The following is a 14,685-nucleotide window of genomic DNA, read 5'->3' on the forward strand; positions in this document are numbered from 1 at the left end:
CTGGGAAAAGCTCAAGAAATGGGATAGAATAGAAGTGTCTCTCTTTATTTTTACATCTGTAAAGCTATGGTAGGAACTTCCTTACTGAGAAATTATCTTTCTCACCAGGGTTCTAGACTCACTCAGACAACAAGAGCTGGCCAACATGTTTCCTCTACAAGTTCTTCTCTGGATCAGCACACCTCTTCTGGGGTTTTCTGTGTTCTCACAGCTGAGGTGAGATCAGCTGATGCTGGCCTGGTGGGATGATCGCTCTATTTTGATGATATGCCTGGGGAAGCTAATGGACCCAAGGATGTAGGCTTGTCAACAGACTGCTTTGCAGGAGGCTCAGTGAGACTTATCATGACGACTTGTCTTTGTCTCTGTGTTGTCAGGTCACCGTAGAATACAATACCATAGAGCTGGTAAAACACTGCACAAAACACAGGTCACCCGCATTCATTTGACTTAATAACAGGTGTTCAGTTTCCTCATGTTTCTTTTTCAGTTGCTACTGTCAGTCATTCTCCTGCTTGGGTTGTTTTTGAAGCCTAACCCCTATTGGTTTAAAATTGAATTGCACTTTTTTTGAAAATCCCACTAGGTGCTTATCTGCATCTTCAGGTGCCTGCTTCCTTTGAAAAGCTGGTCCTTGGTGTTTTCCCCTGTGGTAGTTGCTCTCAAGCCTGGGCCAGAGCAGGACACGCTTCAAGTTTTATTTGCTGCTGAATGCATCTGGTACATGCAATGGAGCAGATCCTTATGTAGCACTAAACACAATACCAGACACAACAAGTAAGCTGGGTCTATACAAGACCATTTTGCCATGGTCTGGCAGCAGTCACGTCGGGTTAGTAGACAATCTAGACCAGGATAAATCCTATTCATTCCGGCCCAGCTATTCAACGATTGTGGCTAACTGTGTTCAGATACGGTAGGACTGCAAAGTATAGACTAGACCAGGGGGAGTTCAGTAGAATGAAGCAGCAGCCATGAGATAGTAGGAGATTGAATTAAGTCGGTGGTTTTATCAGATGTGCTTGGGAGTTCTGCAGACCGTCAAGTAGGGGATATTAACCTCCGAAGAAATTTACAACTTCCAAAAAGCCTGCGTGAGCACATGCATGTAAATTTACTTCCAGACAAAGGTGGGATAGGCCCAGATTCACAAAGGTGTCTAGGCTCCCAGGTTCCATTGTGGCAGCAACTGGGATATGGGCATTTGTGCCGAATGGTTGGAGCCAGAGTCAGCCTAGTGCTTGGAGCCAGAGATGGTAGCCAGCAATAGGAACCCAGGGTTAGACACAATTAGAGGCCAGGTGCCACAGGGAACTCCACCATCTCCCCCACCCCCCGCCGAGGGTCAGAATCAGAGGCAGAGCCGAAGTCAGGAATTGGAGCTGAGTGTCAGGAGCAGGCTACTTAGCGTGAGGCAAGGCTGGAGCTGTCCCAGACATGGGCCAATGCTTTGAGCAGCTACCAAACTGCTGCTGGGCTTAAGAGCTGCTCTTCCCGACAATCCGGCAGTGCAGACATGCAGCCAGCTACTCCAGGTCATTTGGTTGCCCAGAGAGTGGTTCTGCCGCAAGGGCCTGATTCCTGACCCATTGAAATCAATGGCAAATAGGAGCCTAAATGCCATTGTGAAACTGGGCCGTGCACCCTGTCCCCACACCTACAACACCAATGGACCTTCGCTAAGGGAATACTTCTCAGCAATGCCACACGCGCCTTCTATTAAATGAGGCTGAAGGAAATGCTTCTCCTCTGTCACTCGCAATCAGCACAACAGCAAGTTTTTCAAAACCAGAACAATGATTTATCTCCCCACTTGTCCCTGACAGCCCAGTGACACGGGTGAAGAAGTGCTCGAATGCCCCAGGAGAGGAGGAGACAGAAGGTGTCTGAGTAGGATGGAGTGAAAGAGAGGTTAGGAGTGAGGGGCACAATTTCTCCTCGCTATTTGGCCAGCTGCAGCTGGGAGCTCGGCGTGTGACGCAAAGGGAAGTGGTTTGAAAAACCACAGGAAACAATCATTTGGCCCCAGAGCCTTTCCCTAGCCCCCTGAAGGCTGGCAGCAGTAGTCGGCTAGTGCGAAACCACCTTTCATACCACAATTGGGGGGGAAATTACACCACAGGAAAAACCCTACTGCTACTCAGGCTGCGAACTGGACTCAGCCCAGGCACCGCTGGACAACTGCTAGTGCTGGAAAACGCTTGACACTAACCAAGTGCCAAAGCAGCCAGCCCCGAATGCTGCCTTTGAACTGTCCTTCTCCTGTGGGAAGCCTTTGGAACGGGGGCTAGCCCAGGTACCGCGGACGGGCCATGAGCTTCTCTCTCCAGGAAGGCCAGGTTAGAGCTATGGACCCAATCAGCCCTGACCTGTTACACCTCCAACAGGTGTCAGGCTTTGAGGAAGGGGTGAAAAGGGGGGAGAGAGGCCAGCCCAGCAGGGGACTGACTGGGAAGGAGATCAGCCCTCTAGATCACAGCCTGCTGCTTGCTGCCTGTTGAAGCCTCTCTGAAGAAGGGTCGGTCTGATGCGGGACTATTGTTGCGACTTGCTACCAGTACCCGCCTTGTTGCTGCTGGGTGAGGTGGGGGTCCTGCCTGTCAGGAGTGACAGCCAAATAAATCCCCTCTTTGTTTTACTGCACCTAACCCGGGTCTTGCTAGCGGTGTGTCCTGAGCCCAGTCACAAGGACCAATGGACTGAAAACTGCTGAGGGTTTTAAGAGACCATCAACCTACAATATTCCGTCATTTGAATTGGGAATAAGCCACGTAGGAAAAGGGAACTAAGGGGAGAACCTGGCCAAGGCTTTTCAGGTGTAGCCTGGCTGGGTGAGGGGCACAAGAATAGGGGATGGGGAGATGCACTGGCAGGGGGGTGTAGCTCCCATGTGGTAACAGTGGGATGCGGCAACGTCTCTGCTGCGTCTCCATTGATCACTTTCTCGGGCCCTGAGGAGGCAGAGTGCTGCGGCTGAAGAAGTATCTTCAGTGAGGGGGGAATGGGGAGCTCCCATGGGGCTGGCCATCTCCGGCAGCTGGCATGTGGGAGGGCCCTGCCAGAGCTATCCAGCCCATGGCTCCACTCCCTCCCTGCCCCTTCTTGGATGCTGTGCACCTCCTGGGGAATTCTGAATAGCCTGGATGTGCGCATGATGGGGAGGGAGGAGGGAGGTTTCTCATGCTCTCTCCACCGTATGTGCACCTCCATAAGGGCCAGGCAGACTCTAACCCAGAGTGTCTCTTATACTTTCTGAACACTTTGGGCTAAATGTTTAAAATTTTGGCTGCCTTGGGTTCCCAGCTTTAGACACTCCGGGCCTGATTTTTCCCATACCACCAATTGAAGTCAATGGGATGCTAATGCCATCCTAATGCCTAATTTAACATGCTAAGTGAACTTAAAGTAAAGAAGGTTTTTCTCACCACATATTTACAGCAGTCTGGCTGGATCTTTCAGGCAGGACCCCTTCCCCAGTTCAATGATGCTTCCTTTGTCTTTCAAAGGTGGTTGCTGCCGTGAGGGGAGATGCGGGGAAAGATGATTTGTGAGATTTGTTCTCTTTTCTTATATATTTCTCCCCTCCTTGGGGGTCATCCTCTGCTGAGGTTCAGCGACAGGAGGCCTATGGCATGGGAACCCCCAGTTGTGTTTTTGCCAATATGTACATTTCTTGTTTACACCCTTCTTCCTGCCAAAAAATGGCCGCTTATCCAGATGATAGCCCACTTGACTATGTTGATTCCTGGCTGAGGCGTCCGTTTGCCTCTTGTTTCTGAGAAACTGGTCTGTGCCTTCCTTTCTAAACTTAGTCATTCCATACAATAGACTCTTGTAACTTTGCATCCGGTGTTACCACACAGATTTTACCAGGACAATAATGTTCAGCAGATTGAGTTTTCAAATGATCCCTCACAAGACATACTTTGTACAGAATTTATTGTAGTCTTGTAAAAGGGTGAACATAAGAGTGCAGACTGTCACACTTGTGCAAATCATGAATTTCAGGAAGAAGATGAAAAGACTGAGCCCAGATGTTGGAGAGGAGTCTGTAGAGGGGATGGGGGGGCAGGAGGGGGGAAAATAAATTGAGTGAGAAAGGAACATTTCAGATCTCTTGAAATGTTGTTAAATTGGCCTGGCAATATCCTTGCACTAAATCTGGGGCATCCCAGTTATAGGTAATAGATGAAGGGGCCGCAGCTAATGTTGAATCAACCAGCAAAGCTGACTCCTGGAATTTCTGAGGAAGAAGTTTCTAGTAAGGGAAAACAGACCCCTTAGAAAGGGTGGTCAACTCAACCACAGCGTAGTGTGGGCCAGTACCGGCTGGGCAGGGTGAGTTAGATAAATTCATAATTCAGATATATGGCTTTCACTGCCCTTGCTGTATTTATCGACTAGTAGGAATTTTAATGCATATTTTATAAATCCTTTTTGGACTTTAAAAAGTTCTCCAGCTCTTGACTGTTGGCTAAACATAGCCTGGGTTTCTCTGCTTATTTATATCCTAAGTTCCCCAGACTGGAGTCGCCAGGTTTAGCAAGAATTAAGTTTACCTCTCATTAAAGTTTGCTAAAACAGTCACTATACTGCTGCCAAAACTGAAGACGCAATGTGAGTCACAGATCGTGTGACGGCAGGACAGACGCTTCTCACAGACAGAAAAATCCTGCTGATGACTTTGCTGAGACAAAGCTCCTCTGATATGAACACTACAGCTGCTGAACTAATTTTTACCTCAGAATTACTGTTTTGCAGCTAAGGGGATGGCATTTTTAAAAGATGATACTAATTGCCTGTTCCAATTTAGGCTTGATTCTGATCTGGTTCACTCCCGTTTCACTGTGGTGTAGCTCCATTGACATAACTGAAGATACTCTTGATTTTTACAGGGCGATGTGAGGTGTGAAATCAGAGTAAAGTCTAGTGTGTGTGTGCGTTTAACTGGAGACCCTTTGCTGAATGACTAGACCAGCTCACCATTTAGTGGATGTTCTTGTTGCAGCATTGAGAAGAGTTGAGTACTTCAGGTTACTGAGCGGAAAGCAGCCTCGCAGCATGGGGGTGAAATTTTGTTACACTTATGAGGGTGTGCCTGGGACTAACTTCAATTCTCATGTGAAAAGGCCTCCAATGTATTGGAATTGCTAACCCTCGCTTATCTTGGTCTTGGACTTCTCTGTCCATTCTGGATCAAGTAGCTTCCCTTGTGCATTTCTAAAATTGAGCTTGAATAGCGCTAATTTGTAGAATTTGTGTGACCTTTCTCGTGTTAAAAGTGACATTAACTAACTAATCCTCACTACAGCCCTGAGAGGGGGAGTGCTTAGCATTGTTGTTTAAAGATGGGGTAACTTAGGCCAGGTCTACACTAGAAAGAGTTTGCTGGCACCCTGCTAATGTAGGTTCTGCTTATGCCAGCAAAAGAATAAATGCTTTGACCTAGTCTGGGAATGTCTGTACTGCAATTAAACATCCCATGGCTGGCCTGTGTCAGCTGACATGGCCTTAAGGGTCTGTTTAACTGTGGTGTAGACATTTGGGCTTGGTCTGTAGGACACTGTGAGGAAGGGAGGGTCCCAGATCTCCTGTTTGCAACCCAAGCCCCTTAAACGCAAGTCAGCTGATGCAGGCCAGCCATAGATGTCTAACTGCAGATGTAGACACGTCCTATAGCTTATTCTGGTTCCCTCAGCACAATAAGCCACACTGGGTTATGTCAGTTGAACCACGTCTACCCTAGGGCTTTTGCTGGTATAGAAGTGTCCAAAAATTGAAAGATCCCCAGATCACTAGTCAGTTCTAAAAATGTTCTTGTATCCCTAGGAATTCCTCCTCTAGGGGGAGGACGTCCATTATAAACACATGTTCCCTGTGGACCAAAACCCCACAGTCCTTAGTGAAGCAGAGCGCCTACGAAAGGAAATGAGTTTTGTCTGAACACATTTGGAAGCGAGCATTTGACCATGTGTTCCGTGTACGTCCCTTTCCAGGGGATGGATGTGATCTATACAGTTGTTGTACTTCAGAAGGTGCTATGCTGATGTCATTCTGGCATGCGTTAACAGAAGCGCTGTGTGTAAGACACCAGAAGGTAACAGGCCCGCTCTACTTGGCACTGGGGAGGCCTCAGCTGGACTGCTGTGTCTAGTTCTGGGTGCCACACTTCAAGAAAGGTGGGGACAAATTGGAGAGGGTCCAGAGGACAGCAACCAAAATAAGAGCTTTAGAAAACCTGACCTCTAAGGAAAGGTTTAAAAAAACCTGGGCCTGTGTAGGTTTGAAAATAGAAGACTAAGGGTGGGGAAACTGATCAGTCTTTAAATATGTTAAAGGATGTTCGAGAGAGGTCAATGAAATTGTTCTCCATGTCATGTGAAGGTAGTTCAAGAAATAATGGGCTTAATCTGCAGCAAAGGAGATTTAGGTTAGATATTAGGAAAAACTATTTTATCTGTAAAGGCAGTTCAGCTCTGGAATAGGCTTCCAGGAGAGGCTGTGGAATTCTCATCACTGGAGGTTTTTAAGAACACGTCAGACAAATGGTCTAGGGGCGTACTTGGTTCTGCTTCAGCAAAGGGGGATGGACAAGATGACCTTTCGAGGTCCCTGCCAGCCCTACGTTTCTACGACTCTGTGTTGCTGTGTGGGAGAAACCAGCGAGTACAGAAGTTAAGCCTCCTTAGCATTTCCACTCCAACCCCTATTTTGAGTCATTCAGAACTTTCACCTTTGGCCCTGAAAACTTCCAGGCACGGTCTCTGTCCATAGGAGAATTTTTGTTGAAAATTTAGCGCAAATCCAGTGTGGCTGTTACTGAATGTCATGAGAGCTGGGGCAGGTGAGGTGGGGGGAAATACACTCCCTGTTAAAATAAAATTTTGACTTTTGACCTGCAGGAGGAACGTGAAGGCTGAAAGTTGCTATTTGACCCTGAAATAGCCTCATTCAGAAATGCCTTTGAGTGTCCTGGTAAAAATCTGGTTCCATTGGACTGAACTATGAAGTTCACCCCCATGCAGAGGACCAGCGCCAGGCCTGTGCACCACTCAGATCTAAAAACGATAACCCTTTAATTCCACGGATTTACCGGTATTGAGCTGGAAAAAAAGTCCCGGTGAGGTTCACCTCTTAAACCTGGGAATTAGTGGAAAGTGTGCATCTCTGCATTGTTGGATAGCTCTTCAGTGCCATGCATGCAGCCAGCCAGAGATCTCGATCACATCACACCCAGACCATTATCTCTGCTGAATGCCCTTGTAGCAATCCCAGTGATGGGCCAAAGAAGCCCCTGGAGCCTGTCCCTTCAGAACAGAGTTGCGGGCTGACTCGTTCAGGGAAGCTGCCTCTGTCACTACCTATGGGGCTGCACCTGTTTTGTGGACAAATTAATGGACGACAGTGCCCATGGCTGTTCTCTGCATGGTGTCATCTCTCCTGTATCCTTTGTTTTGACTCCATGACTTACCACCCACCCGCTCTGTCTTTCATTCTCTCTTCCATGAGCATGTCCATTCTGGATTCTCTGGACCTTGTCTTATCTGAGCGGGTGGGACTGTTTGTTCTGGTTTAAATAGGCGTGGCTCCATTCCCCAGCACTTAAAGGAACTCCAAAGCAGCAGGCCATTCCAAAGCATTTGCGGTCATTGTAATGTGCTGCTGGACAAGCATTTCCCTTAATGCCGCCCTACGCGCTGCCGCTTTGTTGCAAGCTGGATGAGCTTTTCTGGCTTTGGCACAGCAGCTGCCTTTGAAGGCTGATGTCTGCCATGGCAGCCAGTCCCTTACGGCTTTACAGTCACTCCCGTTCCATACCGCAGCACGAGACACGGGAGCTGGTTTCCTTGCTGACCGCTGGTACCTCACTATAGTCAAATCAGGACTCTGTGAACTGTATTTTGGTAGGTGACTAGATGGCTGATGTAGAATTAACAGCTTTGGTGCAGTGCTCCTCCCTGCTCTGCTTTGCTTTGCTGTGGTGTTGTCTGTCTGCCGTTCTTTTCTGGGGAGAGTCTGGTGGGATTTTTTTGTTTTGGGTTTTTTTTTTTCCTTTAAAGACATGCTAGTGTTACTGCCATTTCTGAGCTCCCGGGATCCTTTAATTATAGGCCGATGCGGCTACCACAGAAACCAATGGCAAACTGACATCATGGCTTCCTCAGGAACCCTGGACTGGAGCAGGAGCAGGCTCCATTGCTTCATAGAGCAGGGCAAATTCTCAGCCAGGTGACACGGTTCTTTGCGGTTAGGTGGGGGAAGGCAGAAAATCAGCCTCTCCGGCTGCCAGGGGTTGTGGGGTCTGGGAGTTCCTAAGAAGAGCTGAGTGTCTCAAGCTGTGTGTGTGGGTGGAAGATTTCTCCTTCCCTGACTCCTTGGGCATGTTGCTTTTTTTTTTTTTTTTTTTTTTTTCTTTTTCTGTACAGATTGGGAACTTGGAGAACTATTACCACTTTCACCACAGCAAGACGATAAAGCGCTCAACACTCAGCAGTCGAGGCCGGCACAACTTCCTCCGCATGGATCCCAAGGTACGGCCCTGGTTGGCAAGGTACTGCCCCCTCAGGAGCCAAGCTGCCGTGGACAATGACTCCTGCATCCTCCTTCCCCTCTCCTCCCCTCCTGACCCCAAAGGGATGGGGGGCAGGGTACAAGGCCCCTAAGTGGGAGGCAACCCTGAAACAAGCAGCAGTATTGCCATAGGGAGTCCCTCAGGTTTGTTGGGCAATGCTGCTGCAGAGAGGTAAGGCTGCCTTGACTCCTTTCCCTCTCCCCTGAGAATACCTGGGTCCGAGCCCTTGCCCATGTGCTGTTTGCATCCTGGGGATGTAAAACACTAACCAGCTAACCGATAAGTATTAGTCTTACCATTAAGACTAATGCTTATTGGTTAACCAGCACCGTGGACTCTCTGTCTCCATGGTGACAGCCTCGGGCTGTGGCGGAGGTGGCCAGGCTGCTACTGCTGCCCGGGGAGGCCGAGGCCCTAGGGAAGGTGCTGCGGAGCGCCCTGCTGTGGATCACCGGGGACCACGGGTCTGAGATGGGGGTCCCCCACGGAACCGGGATGGGGTGCTACCGGGCTGAAGAGAGGGGGCTGAGGAGGGGGGAGGACACACAATTATATCGGTGAGATGCCGACCCGATATAATTTTAATAGTTTACACGGTTACCTTTTGTAACCAATATTTACACCCTATTGCACATAGACCCCTCTGTGGGCTTGGGGAAGGAAAGGGGATAATATCTCGTTAGTTCTGCCTCCCCTTTCCCTTTTGTGCTTATTGGGCTGGCATGGGGCAAGGAACATTCCCCTTTGTGCCTAGAACCAGGTGGTGGAGATGGCATGGCCCCATGTCGATAGATATATGCCCAGATATATCTTCTCCCGCTCTGTACTCCTCTCCTCCACCCTTTCCTAGCCACATGCTGGAGCATGTCAACCCTCGTATGTCTATTTCTTAGGCCAGTTGGCTGTGTTTCCATACCAATGGCAACACTCTCGCCATTGTGTACCGGTAGGGGGTTTTATTATGAAAAACTCCAGATGCTCTTATGAAAGAACCTTTAAACCGTGGACATCTTGTCAGAACATAGCGTGACTATGTTCTCTGAATCAGATGGGGTTCAGTGGCACATCTTTGAGGACACACTGTACAGATCGGTATTTATTGCCATAAGACACTTGTGGAAGTAACATGAACTTTGGCAAAACTATCCTTGTGGTCTTTCTTTGCTCCATGCTAAATAAATTACAAGTGCTCTGTACTCTCAACGATCATCCTTTTTGTATCCATCTCTTTCAAATTTTCTTTTCAGTCCATCCACTGTACACACAAACAAAAGCAGCATTCTATAAAATCCCAATTCCACTGAGGACCTGGTTGAGTTCTGCCACCAGGCCTAACCGCAGCGTCATATATTTCTCATTCTCGTTAAATATAACTGCAATAAGTGGCTTTGTGACTCTTTGGTGCTTGATGATAAAGATCTTTGGTATGCTCTGATGTGAAGCTTGTGTTTGAATGGTTTGTCTTAAAGAGCATGTTTTCTTTATTTGCAGCAAACAATTGAGCGTGATTACAGATACATTGTAAATCCAGCATCTTATCCTTGACACCACATGCTTTTGTAATTAATGAATCATTTGACATCCAGGGTATGTTTATCAGTGACTGAAAATACTTACAGGTGACTAAATATTAACATCTACCTTAAGCAAATAAATAAATAAATACATTTGAAAGAAGGTTAAGGAAACCTTCCAGTACAGAAATTGTATTGTATGCTGTGGGTGTTGACTCAGTTGCCATAACATTTGCTGTCTTAATGGTTGCTATGTATGACATCTTTGGCAATAAGCATACATTACTCTGTTCTAGAACAGCCTAAGGTATTTTTATCACAGCTGAATAGCCAGAAGTCAGTGTTCAAGAAAATAAAAATTCAACGTAAGTTGAAAGAGAGAGAGAGTGTGTGTGTGTGTGTGTGTGTGTGTGTGAGAGAGAGAGAGAGAGATGTTGTTGGAATGCTACATTTTTACTTCCCGATGCTATTTTCTTTACCAATTTTTATAAACCTTGCATTGATCTGTGCATAAATGTGAAGAGAAATTGTAGTTTTTTGTTCTTGTACCAAAAGCTGAAATGATCATGGTGCCGTTGATAGACATCTAATGCCATTCTTTTTAAAAAATCAAATACTCCAGCAAAGATTCCTGTAAGTATTGGGGTTGACAAAAGTTTCTGGGAACTTTGTCTCACTGGCCCCCAGCACTAGGCACAGAATGAGAGGACTGCTCCTAGAGAGAGTGTATTCTGTTGCAAGTAAGCTAAAGGGAGCAATGACGTGGTCCTGGGTTGATGCTTGATGGTAGAGATTTATTTATTTTTTTTTAAACCTGATACAGGCAAAACCTAGCATGAGAAGCAAGAGTTATCACTCAGGTCCTGATCCAAAATGCACTGAGGTCAGTGGGAGTTTTCCTACTGACTTCAGTGGGCTTTGGAGCAGGCCATCTGGGACTGAAGCTCTGCTGCCTTATAAATCAGATTCTCAGCTAATGTAAACCTGGATAACTCCTTTTATTTCAATGGAGAAATGCCAATATAAGCTGATGAACATCTGGCCTATGGTAGAGCAGATTGGTGTAAATGACCCATTTTTACTCTTGCAGCTAGAGGGGAAAACCTGTTAAATGTGTGTATTTGAAGCATCTTATTTACTTCATTTATTTGCATACATACACTGAGCCTCATCTTAGTAAGATGAACTGTTTTTCAGTATTCGAATTAGGAGCAGTTATCAAGGTGTGTATCTTTACAGAAAGACAGGTATGGCTGAGGTACTGTGAACATACATTCCTGTAAAGGTAGTGTATCTTTGGCAAAACCTGCATGCCTGCTAGAGGTGAGATGCTCCTGAAGCCATATGGTGCTCCTCAGGCCCTGTAGGTTAAGTGTGGGAGGGAGTGTTGTTTAGTGTTATACAGAGGAGAGAGAATTGGGACTCGGGGGCTCTTTTTCCAGCTGAGCCACTGACTTGATTTGCTCTACAACCTTGGGCAAGTCACTTAACTGCTCTCTGCCTCAATTTATCCATATGTAAAACAGATACACGGCTTACCTACTTCATAAGCACATTGGAAGGCTTAATTAAGTTTTATGTAACGCTCTTTGAGCTTCTCAGGTGTTTTTAATGTACAAAGTATTACATTATTATTACTTTCCTATTGACTCAGGACAACAAATTGCATTGTTGGCTATTATTTCCTTGTAAGGGCTGCATGGTGGACCCACCATTACTAGCCAACCTGCTATTAAAAAGGGTTTACAGCTGAATATATGAACATAATCTCTCACACACTACTGGTAACACTCAAACATAGACTGTTGTCACAAAACAATGTTGCCAATAGAAAGAAAAATAAACAATCTGAACAATCCGGCTATTGCTGGAAATAAGATAAGATTGGTTGGTTGTTTCTCACTGTTCTAATTAAATTTTTTAGCCCTCGGGGACATATACGGGCATCTGAACATATTATGAATTCAAATCTGCAATTGAAATACCTCTGTTCTAAATTAGCCTAGTTTAGTACAAACTGAATCAATTAGCTTTTAGTCTATTAATATTTACTTTACCGAGCTCTACGGATTAATAGTCAGCTAAATTAGCATAGGTTCACAGGCATTTGTTAATACCTTGAATTCAAAATTCATCAGTTTTGGGTTTTTTCTCGCCTCTATTTGCAAATCATTTGGAAGTGCATTGGCGGTTTGAATGGTGCATAATTAGTCATCATAAAATGGTAAATATTATGAAGTTGTATTGTTGCAAGGCATAAGGAAACAAACAAATAAAAAAATTGCAACCGCTTGAATGGAATGGCAAAGCTGGAAACGAACACAGAAGTCCTAAAGAACTAAAGAGTTCAATCATCTGCAGATGCTTTAGCTGTTTTATGTCTTCCAGTCAGTGGTTTTGTATACACCATTAATTATTTGCATTCCAGCAGCATCTTGAGGTCTCTACTGGGGCTGGGACTCCATTGTATTAGGCACTTTGCTATGGCATAGTAGGAGACAGTCCCTGTCCCCAAAAACCTTACAATCGTCAGACAAAAAGAAGTAGGAGGGGAAACAGGCACAGCTGAGTGATGATCAATAGCAAAGCTGAGAGTAGAGCTTGGGTCTCCTGACGACCAGTCCAATGGCCTCTCTAGACCATGCTGCCCTCCCCCACATCTCCCACTGTTGCTATCGCCACTGCAGCTCTGCTCCTTAGCGAGCTACAGTGGGAGGGCTGGCATAGACTAGCAGCTGGCCTACAGTTGTATTTCCACCGCTGGTGAGGGATTTGAGGAAAGATGCCAATGTAGACACTAGACACTCTCTTGGATAAAAATGCCTTTACGATGGCTGGAATGTGAAGTCCTACCATTGGTGTTACAAATGCAACGGCCAGAAGGAAAGGCAGGGACTTCCCTCAACGAAGTAACTGTCTGGGGAGATGGCTCTCTTAAATGCAATCTCTTTGCCCAAATATGTTTCTTGAGGGCAGCTCTGGGTCATTGTCTGACTATGGCCTTCCCCACCCTCATTGGCTAAGTACTCATGCAGATGAACTGTTCTGCCTGAGGCCTTGTCGTCACCTCGGAAAATGGGGAGTTCTTAACTCAAGTTCGGTAACTTAAGGTGAAGGCTTTAACTCATGTGAGAACTGCAAACTTGCCTTCTCATCGCTAGGATTTTACCAAGTGACCTGACTTGAGTTTAGAAATCCCCTTTTTTATTTCACAATGAAGACAAGGCCTGAAACAGCCACGCTAAGGGGTTGGTCAGAGTTTGTTTTAGGCCTCTGCTACTGTAGGAAATTGGCCCATTATTGCGATTTGTTGGCTCCTACTTTCTGTAAGACAGATGAACATGGGTTTTGTCCCAGCCATACCAGCAGGTACAATGCGTTCAGTACTAGTTCAGGGAGATCTGTTACTGACAGCCAGTTAAGCAATGGGTCTACTTCCCACTTCCCGTCAGTAAATACAGCCCAGTTGAGGTTTGTGTCAAAATGGTCACCTGAAGCGTATAGCTGGGACGGGGATAGGGCCGATAAGACTAAAGCGCTTTACAAAGAAGGCCAGTATCCATTGTTAACTCTTTTGGCCCAGTTCACACTAGCTAACTTAGACCCTGCCTGCACTCCCAGCTTCTAATGAGGTTTGTAACCAGGTGAATGCCATGGTTGGCCCTAAATAGGCTTTGGGCCAACAGAGAGCAGGGTTAAGATGTGGCTAGTAACGGTGCCAGCTGAGCCTGGGTCTGCCTTCCTGCTGGCCTTGGCTGATAGATGGGTGTTTTCTGGTAACTAGGTTGTAGCACTGTTTTGTAGTGTGGACGTGTGCTGTAACAGAGTTGGGGAGTGTTTCTTTTCCCCTCTCAGCTGTCTTTCTGGCTGGACATCTGAGGGCATCCTTCTACATGCTGCGAGTGCTGCTCTGTATCCATGTCCACTGGGCGCTCCATCTGCTTAGGCATTATGGGATAGTTGGCCATATTTTCCCAGAATACAGTGCTACAAACCCATTTAGGCTGTGCAGTAGGAGTGGGGTATGCCAGCAGGGTAGACAGACCTGATTCTGTGTTGGGGGATGGAGTCAGGGAGGGAGAAACTGTGTGCACACAATGTGGCCATGTTTGAGTAATAGTCAGATGAGTGCCATGGAGTCATTTACTATATTCAATTGTGTGTGTAGCTCCAACTGGCATCAAATCAAGTTAAAACTATTTCAGATCAGGCTATGCTACAACTCCATCTGTGCTAGTTATGATATGGCTGGCCCTGGCATAGTGACAGCCCTGCTTTATTTTGTAATGTGTGGGGTTGTTTGGTTTTTTTAAACAGTAGCATCTACTGATTCCAGTCAGGATTTGGGCCCACATTGTGCTAGGCGCTATACAGACACCTAGTAAAATACAGTCCCTGCCCTAAAGAGCTTCCATCCTAAATAGACAGACAAATATAGACAGACAGATGACAGACAGCTTAGTTCCTTTAAAAAAAGAATTCCTACCCTGGTTCCTTAGTCTAGCTGTCTCCCCAGAAGGATGGTCTGTTGCTGACCTACCTGCCATCCCAACAGAGCTGTAAGGGAAAGAAACTTACTAACCCTTTCATGTAGCCATG

At 46.4% G+C, this 14,685-nt stretch overlaps 1 protein-coding gene across 1 annotated transcript in view; it reads left to right on the forward strand.

Annotated features, from left to right (window-relative positions):
* Positions 1-14,685, forward strand: part of PCSK6 (proprotein convertase subtilisin/kexin type 6) — a 120,583-nt gene that overhangs the window by 12,150 nt on the left and 93,748 nt on the right. The window contains exon 2 of the mRNA XM_067555586.1: positions 8,427-8,531. Within this exon, the coding sequence (XP_067411687.1) occupies positions 8,427-8,531 (105 nt within the window). The remainder of the gene's footprint in view (positions 1-8,426; positions 8,532-14,685) is intronic.

Source organism: Emydura macquarii, unplaced genomic scaffold, assembly GCF_026122565.2.
Source record: "Emydura macquarii macquarii isolate MOO-44397 ecotype Brisbane River unplaced genomic scaffold, CSIRO-AGI_Emac_v2 contig_1644, whole genome shotgun sequence".
Taxonomy (NCBI): domain Eukaryota; kingdom Metazoa; phylum Chordata; order Testudines; family Chelidae; genus Emydura; species Emydura macquarii.